We start from the raw sequence: 21,145 nt of genomic DNA, 5'->3' as shown, positions 1-21,145 counted from the left end.
TTCTATGTGCAGTCAGGCATTGTCTTGGAAAAGAATTAGGCCCTTTCTGTTGACCAATGACAGCTGCAGGCATTGCAGGTTTTGGTGCATCGCATCAGTTTTCTGAGCATACTTCTCAGATGTAATGGTTTTGCTGGGATTCAGAAAGCTATAGATGATCAGACTGGCAGCAGACCATCAAACAGTGACCATGACCTTTTTTTTTGGAGCAAGTTTGGCTTTGGGAAGTACTTTGAAGCTTCTTCTCAACTCAGCCTCTGAACTGGTTGTCACTTATTGTTGTATGAAATCCATTTTTCATTGTACATCACAATCCTATCGAGAAATGGTTCACTGTTGTATGGAACAAGAGAAGGCAACACTTCAAAACAACAATATTTTGATTTTCAGTTAGCTTACTAGTTACCCACTTATTGAGCTTTTCACCTTTCCAATTTGCCTCAGGTGTAGAATGACCATAGACTAGTCGCCATTGAGTTCTTGGGCAACTTCTTGTGTAGTTTTAAAAGGATCAGCTTCAGTGATGCTCTCAGCTGGTCATTAACGTCCGACGGCTGGCCACTACTGTTTTCATCTCATCTCCTTTGCAAAACATCTTGAACCACCACTGCACTGTACTTTCGTTAACAGTTCCTGGGCCCAATGCGTTGTTGATGTTGCAAGTTGTCTCTGCTGCTTTATGACCCATTTTGAACTCTAATAAGAAAATCACTCAAATTTGCTTTTTGTATAGCATCATTTTCATAGTCTAAAATAATCAAAAAATATAAAGCATGTAATAAGTCATTAGCAAAAAAATATACAACAAGAAATACACATTAAAATTATGTATAACCACATTTATTTAAGAGTGTATTCCAGTATCAATCAGCAAAGTTCAATAATACAAAACCACAATTACTGTTGCACCAACCTAATATATTGCATTATAGGTTATTACAAAGTAATGAGTATAGTTTCCTGTGCTGTACAGTAAATTTTTGTTACTTATCTATTTTATATATAGTAGTTTATATCTATTAATCTAGATGATTAATCTATAAAACCCCTAGTTTGTCCCTCCTATTTTCCCTCTCCCCTTCAGTAACCACAAGTTTATTTTCTATGTCTATGAATCCATTTCTGTTTTACTGCATATATTAATTTGTATTATTTTTTATATTCCACGTACAAGTGATATCATATAGTATTTGTTTTCTCTTTCTGACTTACGTCAAAAAGCATAATATTCTTTAGGTCCAGCCACATTGCCGCAAATGACAATATTTCATTCTTCCTTATGGCTGAATAACTTTCCATTACTCAGATATGATTATATATATATTATGTCTTCTTAAGTAAATCATCTGTTAATGGGCACTTGAGTTGCTTCCATATCTTGGCTGTTATAAAAGTACTGCTGAGAACCCTGGGATGCATGTATTTTTTCAAATTAGAGTTTTTGTTTTTTCTGGATATATACTCAGGAGTGGAGTTGCTGAATCATACGGTAATTCTATTTTTAGTTTTTTAAGGAATTCCATACTCTTTTCCAAGTAGCTGTATCAATTTGATTTCCACCAAAAAAAAGTGGAAAGTTGTTTTTTTTTTTTTTTGCTTTTTTCCACTTTGGTGTTTTTGTACACCAAAAGTGTACAAGTTTCCCTTATCTCCACATCCTCTCCAAAATTATTAAGCATGTACTTATTGCCATTTTATTTCTTGTTTTCCAGTTGTTTTTGTATTTCTTCTTTTTTCATTTCTTTTTGTTTTGCCATTTGTAGCTTGATCATTTTCTTTTATAGTCTACTTCAGTTTCTTTCTTTTTGAATTTTGTGCATTTTTTGTATATTTTTTCATTTGTGGTTACCATGGGTTTCCCTGGTGGCTCAGTCAGTAAAGAATATCCCTGCAGTGCAGTGCAGGAGACCTGGGTTTGATTCCTGGGTCAGGAAGATCCCTTGGAGAAGGAAATGGTAACCTACTCCAGTGTTCTTGCCTGGAAAATCCTATGGACAGAGGAGCCTGGCTGGCTACAGCCCATGGGGTCACAAGAGTCAGACATGACTTAGCGACTAAACCACAGCATGGGGTTCATATATGTTGACCCATAGCTATATCTATTTGCTTAAACTGATAAAACTGATAGGCATTTAAGTTCAAATACATTTTAAAAGATCTACATTTTTACTCCCCTCCCCTACATATTATGTTTTTTATGCCATTTTTTTTTTACATCTTCATGCTTATCCCTTAACTGTTTATTGTAGTTATGGTTGCTTTTATAATTTTTTGTTGTTTTTTTAATCTATTTCCTATCTTATTTAAGTGATCTTCAGTCCTCACTATATATTTCCTTTCTTATTGATTCTTGCTTCTTTTCCATTTAGAGAAGACCCTTCAACATTTACTTTAGGATAGGTTTAGTATTGCTGAATTATTTTAGTTTTTATTTCTCTGAGAAATTCTTTATCTCTTCTTCTGGTCAAAATTATAATCTTGCCAGGTAGAGTGTTCTAGTGACAGATTTTTCCCTTTCAGGACTTCATATATATCATACCACTCCCTTCTGACATGAAAAGTTCCTATAGAGAAATCAGCTGATAGCCTTATGGGTTTTCCCTCATGTATGACTCTATTTTTCTCTTGCTGCCTTTAGAATTCTTTCTTTATCTTCAAATTTTGCCTTTTTTTACTATATGTCTTAGTGTGGCTCTGTTTGGATTCATCTTATTTAGGGCACTCTGTGCTTCTAGCACCTGGATAATTTTCCTTCCTGTCTCCTTCTTTGTTTGGGTTTGGACAGTTTTCAGTCATAATTTCTTCAAAAATGTTTTTGATCCTCTTCTTTCCCTCTTCTCCTTCTGGAACCCCTATCATGCATATGTAGGAATGTTTTGTATTATCCCGTAGATCTCACATGTTGCTTTCATTTTTTCATTTGTTTTTCTGTCTGCTGTTCTGATTGGGTAATTTCCATTATTCTATTTATACATTCTTCTGTATCATTTACTTGATTAATTATTCATTGCTTCTAGAAGGTTTTTTTTAATCTCAGAAACTGAATTATCTATTTTTGATTGGGTCATCTCTGCAGTTTCTAGTTACATGTTAAAATGATCTGTGTTTATATTGCTAGTCTTCCTTAATTTAGTTGGCATTTTTATTACCAACTCTGTCTCAGTGTCTTATAGACTCTGTTTCATAGTTTATTTTTTCAGGGGTTTTCTCTTGCTTTTTCAATTGGGAGTAGTTACTCTGCATTTCATTTTACTTAACTTTCACTGTCTTTATGAATTTAGGTGAAATAGTTATCTATAGTGGCCCTGAAAGGGTGTTTTTATGTGAGTGCATCAGTGTCTTTAGCATGAGACTGAATTTGATTTGTATGCCAGCCACATCTTTCCTCAGGGTATGTTGGCCTCTATCACCTTGATAGGGGTGTGGTTGGTATTGGAAGAGCTAGAGCCTTTGCAGGGTGTGAGGTGGAGCTCCTCTCTGCTCTGTAACTGTGGAAGTTCTGTCAGCACTTGGGTCTGCTTTCCAGTTGCTGGAGGGGAAAAGCTGAAGGTTGGGCCCCAGCTGGCTCTGTTCCCTTTAAGTATGTGTTATTCTTTCTCCTGACACTGAGGCCTTTGGTCCAAAGGAGAGTGCTGAAGTAAGTAAGGCTCTTGTGCTTACAGAAGTCTGATGTGCTGCCTTTGTTGGTATCTGCAACTCTACTCAGACACAGCCCAAGTTTGCATCCTTTTCCCTGCTTTCATTTCCTAGATCTAGTGCAAGGTTGTGGCACGGAGTTGGCGGAGCCAGAGCATTTGCTCAGCTGGGACAGGGGGTCAGAGCTTGTGGTTTCAGAAATTGAAGTGGTTGAACTGCCATCAGAGGTCTGGGCTGCTTCTGGGGTGCCGTTTAAGTGCCAACAATGACTGCTGCCACCCCAGCTGGACCATACCCTAGACCCCCAAGCCTTTTCTTTGTCCCTTGATCGAGTCTTCCCCCAGGACCTGTCTGCTGGAGATCTAGCACCAATCTGTGGTGTGAACTGGGGGGGGCTGCAGCATTCTTTTGGCCGGGAGCCAGTCGCAGGGGCTCCAGTAGCTGCTCTGCCATCAGAGGTCTGTGCTGCTTCCATGGTGCTACCAGAACAAGTTGTCTGCCCCACCCAAACCACATTCAGCCCGCAGGGCTATGTCCCTGCATCCTACATCAAGTTTTCCCCAGGACCTGTCAGTTCTAGATGCTATGCCAAGCTGTGTTGAAGAGTGAATAGGGCCGGGTATTCACCCAACTTGGACTGGGGAGCACAGTGAGGTGACAGCCGCTAGTCCAGAGCTCTCTCTGCCCTATCTGTTGGCAAGCCAGCACCCTCCTACTCCTGGTGAGTGGAGTCTAGGCTTCTGCAGCAGCCATCCTCCCAGCACCCAAGGGCACTTGGGTGCTCCTGCATGTAGGACCCCAGTACTAGTATACCTAGTCTGTGACTCCCTCCCCAGGGTGAGATTCCACCCGTGCAGTCCTTCCTTTCCTCTTAGACCCCTCCCAGAGGTACAGGACCCAGCTGATGCCTATTTTTCCCCATTCTAACTGATTACGTGACCGCCTTTCTGACAGTCTTGGTTGTGTGGGAGTTCTACCAATTTCCACTTAGTTTTACATGAGAATTGTTTCACATATAGATGTATTTTTAATGTGTTTGTAGGGTAGGGGTAAGTTCTACATCCTCTTACTCTGTCACACTGAGTCTCAGGTTAACTTTTTAAACTGTATTTCAATGAATTTAATTAGCAGAGACATCATTCTGCATAATGGAAATGTTTGTAATGGAAATATATGTAAAGAATTGAAAACTTCCCATTTTATCTCAAAACAGAAAAAGCATCTCTGCCTTTTTAAATAAAACTACCAGCTCCTGCCCAGAAACACTGACTCATTAGAACTATGAAACATCAGCTGGTATTTTCCTCCAGTTTATCTTTACTCATTATCCGTAGACAGATCATCCTCTTCTTCAGTGCATTTCAAATAAAATTAACACAGAGAAGCTGACATTTTTGTAATTTCTAAAGTTGTCCTGAAAAATTTTGAAAGCAAATTATCTAAAATGACAGCTGCTTTTATTAATGAAAATAGAAAGTGCTATTTCTGAAATACCTATCTATAATTACAGTGGTTACACTTTGTACCTCATTATTTTGTGTACAGTATCTCTGTTAGCATTAAATAACTTTGTTAAGGCAGCCATCTGTGTCACCCATGATGGATGCAAACAGAAATCTGAATGACAGATGCCTTTTGGGCATCTTTTTCTTAGACACTATACATTATCCTGAATAACTGTAGCCTTTTCTTCCTGCTGAAGTCTTGCAAAATTTTTTCACCAGTTGGAATTTTAGTTTTATCCCTGTTCCTGGCAATGTTTCTTGTAACATTCATTGGCTTTCTTCATTTGTGACTGGGATAAATGTTTGGCCACTACCTCCTTTTCCAGCAATATATGCCTTTCAGTTTTAGGCAGAACTCCACAGAAAAGTAATTCACATTCAGTACCATTTATTTCCTTTAAACAGATCCTTGAATTTGGGCCTCTGCAGCTCTTCTTCTCCCCATTTTGCTCCCTTAGTCACTACTGTTACTTGCTGCTAGGATTCCACCTCTCCTGCTTTCTAACACTTTCTTGGCTATGTACAATCCCCAGGCCTGGTTTTCTTTTCTTTTCTTTTTTTTTTAACAATCAAGTCAATATATTTTTAATGACAAATGGTTAGTGTTAACCCTATGTAATATGTGATCAGAAGTAGCTAAAGACCACGAGGTGGTAACTATCAGAAGTAATACTGGACAGAGGATTACTTACAAAAAGAGCAATTTTCAATAGAAAAACTGAGCATTTCCCTTGGGAAATATATTTACTATTTTATTATTAAGCAACTGGGGCAAAAAGGCCTGGTTTTCTAAACTGACAACTTATTATCCTGATAAGCTTATTTCTGTTAGAGATGCTAATGAGGACAGAGAGTATTAGAAACCTTCCTACACAGGTGTCATCTGTGTGTCTTAAGAGTGGGGTGGGCCTCTTCCCCTGAGATTCAAGGTGACTGTAATACCACATTTAAGGGTGCATAGATGAACCAAGAAGGAACATATTTGGAGTCAGAAGAGCCTCTGGACATTCCTGAAATTCCCAGTGTGTGCCAGCATACTATTCTGCTGCAAAACAAAGGCTACAAAGGTATTATATATTTGAGTGAATTCCTTATCAGCATTCTATCCCAGTTATGTAACTTTTGATTAAAGTACACTTTCAAGTCGGGAAGTGACTCCAAAGTGAGTCTTCTCTAAATGATCACCAGTTTCCCCCAATTACTAGACTGAAGAAGATACATTTAATATATAGATATGTGTTTGCCCTGAAAAGCACTCTGGCAATAGATAATCTTACTGGGGAACATTAATTCCAATTTGTGGCCATGGTAAACCATATTGTTTTCCAATGTTAAAATGTATCCTCTTTAGCTGACTTCTTATCCTTTTTAGAAACTGCTTGGCTATTCAGAGTTGGACTAAGTCAGAGGGATAACTTGAGAAATAAATGAACTGCTTGAGGCGTATTTACCTGCTCTGTAAATATTGGTTTTCTTTTCCACTCCCATCCCTAATGCCAAGACAACCTTAGCTGTGTGCTACAATAGTTCTTGGCCTTTTAGGATGCAGCCTCTTTGATAAAATGCTGATAACTTAAGCCTCCCAAGGAATATCCAATACATATAAAATTTTGCATTTGATTTCAGGACATTCATATACTCCAGGGACCCTCTGTGAGGCTAGCATAGATCTCAGTTTCTGCAGGTGTGCTCGTGAGGTAGTCTGTAAGTGTTGCTATAATACCACCTTGTTGGTGCACCTGCTTTATAAAAGACGTGTCCACAGACTCACAGACATAGAAAACAAACTAATGGTTACCAAATGGGAAAAGCAGTGGAGGAGGGATAAGTTAAGAGTTTGGAACTAGCAGATACACCCTATATATACAAAATAGATAAGCAACAAGGACCTACTGTATAGCACAAACAACTGTATTCAATATCCTGTAATAAACCATAGTGGAAAATAATTTGGAAAGGAATATATATATCTGAATCACTTTTCTGCACACCAAAAACAAACCCAACCTTATAAATCAGCTATACTTCAATTAAAATTTCAATAAATAAATAAAAATAAAAGGCTAGTTTCAGGTTTTAGAAAGTTTTGAATGCTTAGAACCCTGCCACCCACCCAGAAAGATACCAGTTTAATTTTATAATGGGTAATGTAGTCGTTATCGTGAGAAGGAAATAGTGCCGTACAAATAAAGAATTTGAAACTGATTCCTGATGAGCAAACTCCTTAAAATATAAGAAGTTTCTGATATTCAGTTATTAAGTCATCTGTGATGAGTTCTGTCACTAACAGAAGACTCAGGTAACTCTATATTCTAGTCAGCTCACACACATACAGTACGTCCTTACATGGCAGCAGGCAGGCTGTTGTGTACTGTGTGTGAGGCGGGTTGCTTTTTCTCGAAGCACTGCTAATGTGGGATTCCACTGAGAGACAACACAGTTCTGCTAAGGACATCTATCTAGGTCAAGGGTGTACGCATTCCTTTTATAATGCCAATCCAGTTTGGAATAAAAATAGATTTATTTTCCAATCTTTTCTTAATATTTCCAGTAATTACTGTAAAAAATATAGCATGTATTTTTACAATTGTTTCTAAAGGAAATTTATTCTAGATATCCTATAGGAGTATTTTACCTACATTGTTTCTTTTATAAATTTAATGAACATCATTGTGGATAAAATTGCATAAACATAATATAACTTTTACAAAGATTTTAAATTGGAAATATGCACAAACATAGGTACATTTGCAGATAAATTATTGGCATTAGTTGAGGGCAAGTGCTGAATAAATGTTTTAATCATAATTTTTTTTTACAGCAGGACTGTATTCTTTTGGAGTATTTACAGTAACTTCTCCCAAATCAAGCCTTCAAATTCAGTATTCTCCAAAAACAAATAAGCCTTGCTCACCATTCTTTCAAATACTGGCTTCTAGACTTCCTCATCCCTAAAGTAAATAAAGAAATCTCTGAAAGGACTAACATTTAGATATTAATTTTATGGTCTCCCTTTCAGATGTGACCCTGGATTTTCTGGCCCAGCTTGTGAGATGGCATCCCAGACGTTCCCAATGTTTATTTCTGAAAGCTTTGGCAGTTCCAGGCTCTCATCTTACCATAATTTTTACTCTGTCCGTGGTGCTGAAGTCAGCTTTGGCTGTGGTGTCTTGGCCAGTGGTAAGGCCCTGGTTTTCAACAAAGATGGGAGGCGTCAGTTAATCACATCTTTCCTTGACAGCTCACAATCCAGGTGAGTTAAAGCAGAGTGAAATACATACAGAAATAAGATAGCAAGGATTCAATTCAGATCTATTAATTTTCTTTTTTTTCTTTGTTACTAATATATATATATCTCTCCTGATTTTTAGTCAAGATGAGAGGAAGCTTATAGTTTATATAGGGTTACTTTGCCCTAGTTTTTAATAAATTTACAAGCTCACTAATGATTTTAAGATACTAATGACTGACTAGATTTTTTTTAAAAAATATGAAATGTTAGCATCAAAACTGTTCTTAAGCCAAGGGCTAGTTAATTATTTATGTAGTTTTATTTATTTGACAGCTTGCAGAGGCTGATTAGATTTACCCTACATCTTCCCTTCCCCCCCAGTGCTTAATAAATAATGTAGCAAGAGAATGATTGACATTTTTAGTGTATGTACACAAGTATGAAGTATACAAATATGTGTAAACATATGGTTATATTTGTATAAATAGATGTCTATAAAACACATGTATTGACCTCATCTTCTACATATATTCATATATATCTCAGTGAAATTGCTTACATTTTATAGAAGAGGGATGAATGGAAACCTATAGCTTTTGGTTTACTGAAATTGGTTCAAAATTGTTTAAAAGCCACAATGAATGTTTTAAATGTTTATGCACACTAATTATAGACAGTTCATGTCTAGGTTTCTCCAGTTCACATTGAGGCTGGGAAGCAAGTCTGTTCTGAGCACGTGCAAAGCCCCTGACCAACCTGGTGAAGGTGTTTTATTACATTATTCTTATGATAATGGGATAACTTGGAAACTCTTGGAGCATTATTCATATCTCAACTATCATGAGCCCAGGTATGTTGGAAAGCATTTGGAAAAATGGGAGGGTGATATTTCCTTCCTGAGGAAATCTTTGTTCAAGTGGTATAAGAGCCTAGATATTTTTGCATTGAGAGATGGTAAGGATAAAGATTGATGCCTCTTGCAATGAAAAACTAGCAAGCTACATTCTTGTAATGTGTTTGCCCTGCTGACTTCTGGGAATTTGAAAAAATTTATTCTCATATTCTGAAATGTGTATCTAGGGGAAATATGTCTAAGAAAGAGAAAAATAATTAACACTTTTTTCCCTTTTCAACTCTAGTGCAAACTATTAGATAAGATTTTAATATAGTATTAAATTACAAATGCTGTTGACAAATATTTGTCAGCAATATATGATAATAAATTATAATAAATCATATGAGATAATTCATAAAATATTACAACTGATTTTTTAAATTTTTTAGTTAATTTTTTTAAATTTGCATGTAACATAATTGAATTATAAGTACAAAGATATTTTTCTAGCATATATGGTGTCCCTGGCAAAGATGGAGTGGACGCTGTATTAAAGCCCTTTCTTCAGGCCGCTTATATTTTTCTTTGACTTATATATTTCACAGTCTACAGTCAAAATTGTGAGATTTAAGTTTTACTTGAAGCAGAGCCATCCTTCAGTTTGGGTAGTGATAATCACCATTTGTGATACAATTTCAGATGTGTCCAAAAGAGTCACCTCCTTTTCTAGAACACTTTTTGGCCTGCTGACTGAAATTCCTTTAAAATAGCAGAAGAGGAAGATTGGAAAGTTAAAATAGCACTAGAGTAGGTATCTCTGTGGCTTATATCCACTGTCAAATATAAAGAGCAAATAAAGTTTGGCTTCCTGGAAGTACATACATGTTGAACATGGAAAAATGTGAAAAAGAGTTGAGGCTTTGGCACTGCAGTGTGCACTGGCATCATAACAAAACAACAGGGGCAATGATGATTTTATATACTTTGAAGTTTTGCCTAGAGTTATCCCTATATTTAAGTATTTGCAAATAGGTGGGAACTTTTATTGATATTTTCATTAGAAAATTAGGTAGCATGTAATAGAGATAATATTTAACAACTATTATGAGTAGTAAATATTATATGTTATAAAATTTAAGAATGCACCAAATGTGTTGAGTCTATTCCAAGGGTATACACAAGACTAAACTCAATGTTCTCACTCAGTAGAGACATATGAATCCTAAAGAAACATTTTGTAGACTCTCCATAATAATCATTAAAAGAAAATCTAGCAAAACTCAAGGTGATAATAAAAAATAATGAAAGCATGAAGAAAATATCATTGTCCTAAGTTAAACTGGCCTAAAATACATTTTTTTCTAACAAAGATAGACAGTTTCAAAATTCAGTAATCAATTTGTAGCATGAAATTTAATTAATCTTTGTTGATATGAAAAATAATTATAGATTTAATGTGCTATTGCAAAGGTACATTTAATCTTGCCTGCCATTTGACAGCAACATTTTTCTTCTAAGCAGAATCAAGGTGGCTTTTCAACACTAGGTATGTGCACTGCTTGAAAGATTAAGATCAGAGTGGAGATTTTTTTAAATGGAGAATATGGTAGTGGTACCAAGAATACTTTCATTTTATATATATTGCCTCTGTCCAAGAGACTGTTCTGTCCTCTTATATAAATATTAATAAAGGGTAACATAGCAGAAGTAGAATTTGATATATTCTAGACACTAAATTGCATTTTATATGATAAATAATACAAACCATGTAAACTCGCCATAGGACAGTTAATTATATCTTCATGCCTTCAGCCATTTGCTGAGTTTTCTTCAGTATTGCTATCTGTAATTGCTGTGAATTTCATATTGTCCCTTTCTGCCATGGTTGTTAGAAAATGAAGTGTGATCCCTGTTAGATATGCTAGTTGGCTAACTACTGTTATTCATAGCTGATTTCTAATAATTTGCTTACCTGTAGTTCACTCAATAAATGAAGAGTTCTGCTTGTTATTTATAAAAGTTAAAGTCTGTATATATCTGAGTTAATCTTTTAACTCTAACTGATTATACTGTCTTGTAAACTAATTGGCATTCTTACTAATATAAAACTTTATATTGTTGGTGAAACTAGTATTATTCTAGATTTTTCTTAATTATGGGGCTTGTTTTTTTATTCTAAAATTATAAAGTCTAACAATATCTTATTTTCGTCTTGGTTATTGATTATAAGAAATTTGTGAGCTTAGTACATATCCAAAAAAGGAAGTTGACTTAAATTCCTGGGTTTTCATCTAGGAATAGTCAGATCAAATGGTTCCATGGCTATACTAGCCAGTCACTGTAATAGGTATAGAGTAGGAAAAACAGAGACTCCCACCCCACCTGAAGATATAATGTAGCGATAAAGAACCCAGATTCTAGAGCCGTGTTCACTAGATACACACCCTGGCATTGTCACTTAAAAGCTGCTTAACCTGAAAGAAAATCCTTAACCTCCTTTTGCCTTTGTGTTTGAGTCTCTATCAGAGTATACTGATAATATGTACTTATTCTATGCAGAAAGAATTTATTAAGTCCTTTTTGTATACCAGATACCAGGTTCTAGGTGCTAAGATAAAATAGTGAAAAACAGAAAAAAGTCTATGACTTTGCCATAAGGATAGTATTATCTCAGTTTCACAGATGAAGATGCTGAAGTGCATAAAGGTTAAATACCTTCCCTGCAGCTGCAAAGTTGTCAACCATTAGGTGCCAAGAGTCTGATTACAGACTCACAGTCTTAACATCTCTGCCGATGAAAATATCAGTCACTTCAATTACTGTTATCACACACATATACACTTTATTTTCTTTAAAATTTCCTGAGAAATTCTACTTCTCAGCTGTTAATTTTTAACATTGTGTATATTTTCAACAGAGAGAATAATACCTGCTTTTAAAATTATTAATAGAAAAATTATAATTTTCTAATAACAATGCTAATACAGCAACATTAAATTAATGTATGATGTTTTTATTATTAAGCCAGTTTGAATATAGTTTCATTATTTTATTATTTCTTTGCTATGTTGACATAAATAATTATTAATTATTTAATAAATGTTTAGAAAAAATAAAGTGAGAATTACTGAAATAACTTAAATTTTACTCTTTTAATCAACTCACATTGGTTAAAATATTAGCAAATTGTGTACTTAAAAATAATAAATTTATGGTAACTGTGTCTTTTTAGCTTAAGAAATGCTTTTTAGTTTATATTTCTGTATTTGAACATTGATTTCTCCTATTTAAAAAGTCTTTTTACTCACATTTCAAAAAGTCCTGCCACTTTTTCACTGTTTTCATCAATGATTGTAATCAGATTATTCCACCCCGTATTTTCATGTACAGATTATTTAAAGAAAAAATAGACTTTATTTTTAATAAGTTTCAGTACACAAAAATTATATTTTCAAGATGTGATTTAATGCTTCTTTGTGTAATAACTAAAAGATGAACATAATACAAATATGAAAATCAATCTACTTTTTCAGTAATCCAGTGTTAGACTTTGAAGTTTTTAAATAATTTTTTTCTAAGTTATCCAACTAGTTACCTGCCTTAGGGAGTTTTTCTTTGCTCACTAGGAAAAAGATTCAGTCCTTTCAGTGTGCGTTAACGCAGACAACTCTCCTGGTGTTTAATTGTACATTGATGGAGATAAATGTTCCATTTGCCATTCACTTCACATCTCACCTTGTGTATGGATGTGAGCAGCATGGTACTGTGATTTATGGAGCTTTCAAGCAGATGTCATTGCAGTGGCAATTAATGTATGGTTCCTGCTGCTGTGTACAATGATTGCTCCTGGAAATTAGATATTATTCTTAATTTTATTCCCCATTTGTCAGATACAGGTTTGTTGTCATAGCCACCATGACAGAGCAAGTGACCTCGCACACTATGCTAAACTCATGGGAATGAGAAAGTGCCATGGTTCCTACCAGTTCAAAACCATAATATGTGTAACAAGCTGCCAGTGTTCTTTACCAGACTTATTTTCTGGTAAATAGGCGAATCTTGCCACATTGACAGCTGTGTTTTATTGGGTTAGTGTCTCTGAGAGCAGCTGAGTGAAAGCAGTCATATTTTTGATGTATCAAGACTTTGTTGCAGTCAGACAAGAAACTGGAAAATCTCAAAAATGTTTGTCAGTGGGAGAATTGTTTTTTCAAATATTATACTGCAGAAAACAAGACCCTGCTATAAATGTTTATATTTTAAGACACCAAAATAATCCGAATTTTACTTCTGTTTTCTGCTTTAGAATAATCTCCGTAGAATTACCAGATGATGCAAGACAGTTTGGAATTCAGTTCAGATGGTGGCAACCATACCATTCTTCCCAGGGAGAGGATGTGTGGGCTATTGATGAGATTATCATGACATCTGTACTTTTCAACAGCATTAGTCTTGACTTTACCAATCTTGTGGAGGTCACTCAGTCTCTGGGATTCTACCTTGGAAATGTTCAGCCTTACTGTGGCCATGACTGGACCCTTTGGTAAGGATTTCATCTTTGTTCTTATTGTTGTTACATTTTGCGTTAAGGATTGAAACACAAAGATGACCTTCCAATCCATCTAGCACTTAGTCTTTTGTATTAATTGAACGCAAACCATTTGAAAAGTCATTATTATGTCTATAAGTAAGTTATCTTGGGAAAGAAGACTGAAAACAAAATGCTGATAGATTTAAATAAAGATAAATCTTACTCTATTTTTTAATCTTGAATTTTTACTTTCCCACCATTACACATAAAAACCCTCTTCACAAAGTGTTAATATCTAAAGTGACTAACATATTCTCCCTTCAAGGAGGTCCATCATGATCACAGTTAAAATTAAAATCACTTTAATGACTATTTTAATAAAATTTCTCATGAGATGTTTTATTTTCATGCTGTCTTACATAAAGTCGAAGAAGTTTTTCCATCCCTGATTTGTTTACTAAGATCTCCTTTGTTTTAAAATGAATTTATTTTAGTTGGAGACTAAGTACTTTTATCAAGATTGGACCAGTGGCTTGTATAGGTAATGTCAGTGGAGTTTCAAGATTGTAGAATCTCTTAGTCAAGATACCTTTCATTCTTAGATTTGTTTCTCTCTATGATCATATGCAAACTTAATTATACATTAAGCAGTAAATGAATAATTTAAGACTGTTATTAGTATTTCAGAAACATCAGTAGGTTGACACAATAGTGATTAACTAGAGTCAGGAGGTGGCCACTTTAGATATCTAGGAGGAAGCTATGTTTGGGTAATTCAGAGAGTGGATACAATGCATTCCACCAATTGGGGGAAAAAAAGAACAGGAAGTTCCAGGCACTTGAAGACCTGAAGGAAGAGCATTCAGCTACAGGAAACTTTGTAGTGCAAAGACTCCCATAGCATGAGTGACTATGGCATGTTCAAAAATCAGGAAGTATGCCAGTGGTGCTGGAGCCTCAGGGATGAGGGAGCAAATGTCAGAAATGGAAGCCAAGAGATGTACAGAAGCCTGATCAAGTAGGAGTTTCCAGACTTAGAGATGCTACATTAAAATTCAGGTCTGTAAAATCTCAAAACTCACAGCCTTCATCACTGTGCATACTACCCCTCTCTGGGTTCCCTTAGAACTTTAAGCATGATTTAAGAATAATTTTCTGAGTCTTTTACTTTCTCTTGAGTCATGGTCAGACCAATTTAATTTCTCCAGATGAATCTCACCAAAAGCTATTCACTGCAATTGTCTCCAGAGAGTGTATCATAAATGACCCATCAGTGACCTTATCATAATTAGAGGTAAATTTTACACACCATTGCACATAAAATTACCTTTGATGGGAACTGTGCATGGACAGTCACATCTCACACACAGCAGGCTAAAATTCTAGCATCAAAATGACAGCTAATGGAATGGAAGTACAGCTGATCACTTTTGCTGTGAGCACTGTCCAACTAGATAAAATGCAATTTCTATATGACAAAATATAAAAAGTTATATTCTGTATTTTCTAGTTGATAGCCTCAGCTGCTTGTTTTTGTGCATGTTCTTTCTTAGTCCCAGAGTCTTCAAAGAAAATAAAGGGGTGAAGCAAATAAGATATAAAGATGTAAAGCAAAATGAGAGTTCTTGGAATTTTATGATTCTGAAATTTTAAATTGACCTGAATTAACCACCATCCAAATTGATCTTATATCATAAACTGTATCCCCCAAGTTTGTGTAGCAGTTTTTCTTTCCAGCACTTTTAATACAACAAAGAATCATATCACGAATGCAAGTCCTGTATCATGTTTATTTTTTTCATAAATAGTTAACATCTGCTCAAATAAACTCCAAAGTTGCTGAGCATTTTAATTTAACACTTGGGTTGAATGCATGATAACAGCAGTTTAATTTCTGTGCTTTGATCAAAACCCGAAGAACAATATTCTTTCACACAAGCCTGATGAATATTCTTAACCCACCACTGCTTTAATTGGTGGAGATACATTTACTTTGTGAAAGTACAATCACAGTAATTATAAAAAGCCATAAGAAAATATAAATAATTGTACAATCCCCATGGGCACCTTGAGCAACGCCATAGGAGTTTTATTAACAGCCACATGTGAGCAATCAGATTTGACTTTCTGATCTTCTCTGAAACGAAAAGGAGTTGTCCTGGTTGTGAAACAACAGAGAGTATACTCTGGTGGTGATAATGAGACTAGAGAAGCACATTAACCGCTTTAATAAGGATGTGAAAAATGCTCTCTACTCATTAAAGTCAAACAACATGCAAGGTTTCAAACTGCTCCCATTTTCTTAGTCAATGAATCAGAATAAAGCCCCTTTTAATGACACCGTTTTCTCTCTGCTGCTGTTGAGGAATATATTGTCCAAGTTCAGTGTGAACTCATTTTAGTGATATTTTTCAAAAACACTTATTACAGTATTAAAATTCAAATGATGACATTGACCAACTATTTATCATAACTCCCAAGTTCTAAAACAAGTTTTGTTTTTTTTTTTCTTTTTTAGTGTAAAACCTTTGGAGCATGTTGTCTTATTAAGTAAAAATTTTTTGAACATGTTCAAATATGTGGCCTCTGGCCTTCAATGACCTTGCTTCTCTCAAGGGAAATTTTGAAATGTATACATGTTTGCCACAAATGACTGGTGTTAAATTAATTATTGTTGGCTTTTCCCAGCTGTGAGTTCATTTGGTTCTCATTTTCTAACTTATGACTTTCCATGGGCATGGGTTCCTGTTACTGAGAGTGTTCTCCAGGGAAAACCTGGACAATTGCTTTTTCATTAGAACTGCAGTCAATATGCTAGAAATCACTTCACAGTGTGTCAGAGCACGCTTTTCCACGTGGAAATGAATTGCTTTAATTATTCGTAGTACTCTCCTTTCTCCCATGCATCGTCTCTGAAATCAGAACCTCTGTCTGCTTTATGTTCTAAAGATAGTCTTTAAAGCCCCTTCCATGTATTTTAAGATCATTAATGGAATTATTTTAATCAATATTTATTAAAGGTGGATTGACCAATACTATTAGCGATAATACCAAGGCGCATTTACATTCCTCTCTCTTATCTAGTAGACTAGCTAAGTATACAGGTGGGAAGGAATTGCTGTTTATTATGCAGAGTTTTTTTTTTTTAATGTAGAGTTTTAGTTTTAAAATGTGTAAAACTGTGAGAGGATGGTCATTATAGCATATTAGAATTGGCAGTTGGTTTTAGTAGAAGACATAAAGAGTTTTCCAGACAACCAAAGACTAAAGGAGTTCAGCACAACTAGATGGGCTTTACAAGAAATGTGTTAAAGGAGCGTCTTCAAGCTGAAAGAAAATGGCTCTAATTGATAACAGGAAAACATGTAATAAAATAAATGTCATGGTAAACGTAAATATATAGTTAAATTCAAAACACTCTCATGTTATAGTGTTTGCATGCTTACTAAGTCATTTCAGTAGTGTCCACCTCTTTGTGTCAAATATGAACCATAGGCCACCAGGCTTTTCTGTCCATGGGATTCTCTAGGCAAGAATACTGGAGTGGGTTGCCGTGCCTTCCTCCAGGGGATCTTCCTGATCCAAGGATCAAACCAATGTCTCCTATGTCTCCTGCATGGGAGGGTTGGTTCTTTAGCCACCTGGGAAACCTTATGTTGTAGTGGTGGTAGGTAAATCACTTATAAATCTAGTATAAAGGTTAGAAGACAAAAGTAGTAAGAATAATTATAATTACAGTAATTTGTAAGCAGAAAAGATAAAAACTATGTAAATTATGGCCCCAAAACATGAAACATGGTGGGGGAAGTTAAAAATGTAGAGCTTTAGTATTCATTTGACTTAAGTTGTTATCAACTTAAAATAGATAGTTATATATATAAGATATTTTATATAAACCTCATGGTAGCTGCAAAGTAAAAACTGTAATAGATACACAAAAGATAAAGAGAATGGAATCCAAGCATAAAAACTACAGAAAATCATCAAATCATGAAGAAAAAGAGCAAGAGAAGAAAGGAAGAAATGAATTACAAAATTACAAAAGAAAGAAATTACAACCAGAAAACAACTAACACAATGACAATAGTAAGTTTTAGTAAGTCCAAACCTTTCAAAAATCATTTTGAATAAAATGGATTGACTTCTCCAATCAAAAGCCAGAGTGACTGAATGGAGTAAAAGAAGCAAGATCCAACTATATGCTGCCTCTAAGAGTCTCACTTCAGTCTTTAAGATAGCACACAAACTCAAAGGGATGGGAAAAGATATTCCATACAAACAGAAGCCAGAAGAAAGCAGGAGTAGCTCTACTTACATCAGACAAAATAGACTTAAAGCAAAGACTCTAATAAAAGATAAAGATAGGTGTTACATAATGATAAAGCTACTAGCCCAACAAATCTATAAAACATTTGTAAATATTTATGCACCCCCAACATAGGAGTCCCTAAATATATAAAGCAAATATGAACAGACATGAAGGGAAAAATCAACAGCTATACAATAATAGGAATGGACTCAGTTTTCTACTTTCAATATTGGATTCATGTAGAATATCAGTAAGAAAACATTGAACTTAAAAGACAAGTTAGACCAGATAGATTTAACAGACATTTATTAAACATTGCATCCGAAAGTAGAAGACTGCATATTCTTCTCAAGTGCACATGGTACATTCTCCAGGTTAGAGCATATTTTAGGCCACAAAACAAGTCCTAACAAAGTTAAGAAGTCTAAAGTCATGTCAAGCAATTTTTCCAACCACAATGGTATGAAACTAGAAATCAATTACAAGAAGTAAACTGGAAAATCCACAAATGTGGAAATTAAACAATGTGCTACTGAACAATAGGTTGAAACATTAAAGAATGTCTTGAGACAAATGAAAATAGAAATACAACATAACAAAACATATGGAATGGGAATTCCTGGTGGTCAATTGCTTAGGAATCCATACTGACTATCAAGGGCCAAGGTTCATTCCCTGGTTGGAGAACTAAGATTGTGCAAGCCTTGCAACATGGCAAAAAGAAAAAGAGAGGGATGGATCCAAAGCAGTTCTAAAAGAGAATTTCATAGTAATAAATGACTGCATTAAAAAATAAGAAAGATGTCAAATAAACCTAGTTTTGTACTTCAAGGAACTAGCTAAAAAAGGACAAAATAATTTTAAAGTTACTAGAAGGAAAGAAATAACAAAGATCAGAGTGGAAATAACAGATACTAAATAACTAAAAAGATAATAGAAAGATCAGTGAATCTAAGAGGTGGTTTTCTGAAAAAAATAAACTGAGTAGACAAATTTTTAACTAGACTTACCAAGAAAAGAGAGAAGGCTCAAATAAAATTAGAAATGAAAAAGGAAACATTACAACTGACACTACAGAACAGTAAAGAATCATAAGAGGCTATTAAGGACAATTATATGCCAACAAATTGAACAATCTAGAAGAAATGGAGGAATTCCTAGAAACATACAGCCTACCAAGACTGCATGAAATAGAAAATCTGAGCAGACTGATTACTAGAAAGGAGACTGAATTAGTAATCAAAAACCTCCCAGAAAACAAAAGCCTAGGAGCAGAAGACTTCACTGGTGTCTAATTCAGACATTCTAGAATTAATGCTGATTCTTCTTAAACTTCTCCAAAAAGTAAAAAAGAAAGGAATACTTCCAAACCCATTTTATAAGGCCAGCACAACTCTGACTCCAAAGCTAAGCAAGAATGTAATGAGAAAAGAAAATTACAGGCCAAAAATTTTGATAAATATAGATGCAAAACTTCTCAGTAAAATATTAGCAAATCTAATCTAACAACACATTAAAAGAATATACATCATAATCAAATTGGATTTATTCCTGGGATACAAAGGTGAGTCCACATATGAAAATCAATCAAGTGATATAACACATTAACTCATATGACCATCTCAATAGATTGAAAAAAAAATGTCAATATTCAACATCCATTTTTAATTAAAAACAAAAACAAAAAAGAACCTCTCAACAAAGTAGGTACAAAAGGAACATGCTGTTCTGCTGTGCTTAGTTATTCAGTCTTGTCCAACTTGATGCAACCCCAAGGACTGTGGCTGGCCAAACTCCTCTGTCCATGGGGATTCTCCAGGCAAGAATATTGGAGTGGGTTGCCGTGCCCTCCTCCAGAGGATCCTCCCAACCCAGGGATCTAACCCAGACCTCCCACACTGCAGGCAGATTGTTTACCAGCTGAGCTACCAGTTCTTATTGTTCAGTCGATCAGTCATGTCTGACTCTTTGCACTTCATGGACTGCAGTACTCTAGGCTTCCCTGTCCTTTACCATTTCCCAGAGCTTGCTCTAACTCAAGTTCATTGAGTTGGTGATGCCATCCAACCATCTCGTCCTCTCTCATCCCCTTCTTTTCCTGCCTTCAATCTTTCACAGCATCAGGGTCTTTTCTAATGAGTAGGTTTTTCACATCAGGTGGCCAAAGTACTGGAGCCTCAGATTCAGCATCAGTCCTTCCAATGAATATTCAGGGTTGATTTCCTTTAGGATTGACTGGTTTGATCTTCTAGCAGTCGAAGAGACTCAAGAGTCTTCTCCAACACCACAATTCAAAAGCATTGATTCTTTAGCACTTAGCCTTCTTTATAGTCCAACTCTCACATCCATACATGACTGCTCAAAAAACCATTGCTTTGACTATACAGACATTTGTTGACAAAGTAATGTCTGTGCTTTTTAATAGGCTGTCTAGGTTGGTCATAGCTTTTCTGCCTAGGAGCAAGTATCTTTTAATTTCATGGCTGCATTGACCATCTGCAGTGATTTCAGAGTCCAAGAAAATAAAGTCTGTCACTGTTGCCATTGTTTCCCTGTCTATTTGCCATGAAGTGATGTGGCCACATGCCATGATCTTGGTTTTTTGGACTGTTGAGTTTTAAGTCAACTTTTTCACTCTCCTCTTTCACTTTTATCAAGAAGCTCTTAAGTTCCTCTTCACTTTCTGCCATAAGGGTGGTATCATCTGCATATCTGAAGCTATTGATATTTCTCCTGACAATACTGATTCCAGCTTGTGCTTCATCCAGCCCAGATTTCACATGATGTACTATGCATATAACTTAATAAGCAGGGTGACAGTATACAGCCTTGACGTACTCCTTTCCCAATTTGGAACCAGTCCGTTGCTCCATGTCTGGTTCTAACTCTTCCTTCTTGACCTGCATACAAGTTTCTCAGGAGGAAGGTCAATTGGTCTGCTATTCCCATCTCTTGCAGAACTTTCCACCATTTGCTGTGATCCACACAGTCAAAGGCTTTAGTGTAGTCAGTGAAGCAGATGTAGATGTTTTTCGAGAACTCTTGCTTTTTTGATGATCTAATGGTTGTTGGCAATTTGATCTCTGATTTCTTTGCC

General features: G+C 35.4%; 1 protein-coding gene across 1 annotated transcript in view; it reads left to right on the top strand.

The window, feature by feature from the left end:
• Positions 1-21,145, top strand: part of RELN (reelin) — a 530,384-nt gene that overhangs the window by 345,967 nt on the left and 163,272 nt on the right. Inside the window, exons 18-20 of the mRNA XM_065939296.1 lie at positions 8,161-8,394; positions 9,062-9,223; positions 13,515-13,751. Of these exons, the coding sequence (XP_065795368.1) occupies positions 8,161-8,394; positions 9,062-9,223; positions 13,515-13,751 (633 nt within the window). The remainder of the gene's footprint in view (positions 1-8,160; positions 8,395-9,061; positions 9,224-13,514; positions 13,752-21,145) is intronic.

This window comes from Muntiacus reevesi, chromosome 6, assembly GCF_963930625.1.
Source record: "Muntiacus reevesi chromosome 6, mMunRee1.1, whole genome shotgun sequence".
NCBI classification, from domain to species: domain Eukaryota; kingdom Metazoa; phylum Chordata; class Mammalia; order Artiodactyla; family Cervidae; genus Muntiacus; species Muntiacus reevesi.
The sequence above is the reverse complement of the archived record's forward strand: the minus strand, read 5'-3'. Positions and strand labels throughout refer to the sequence as shown.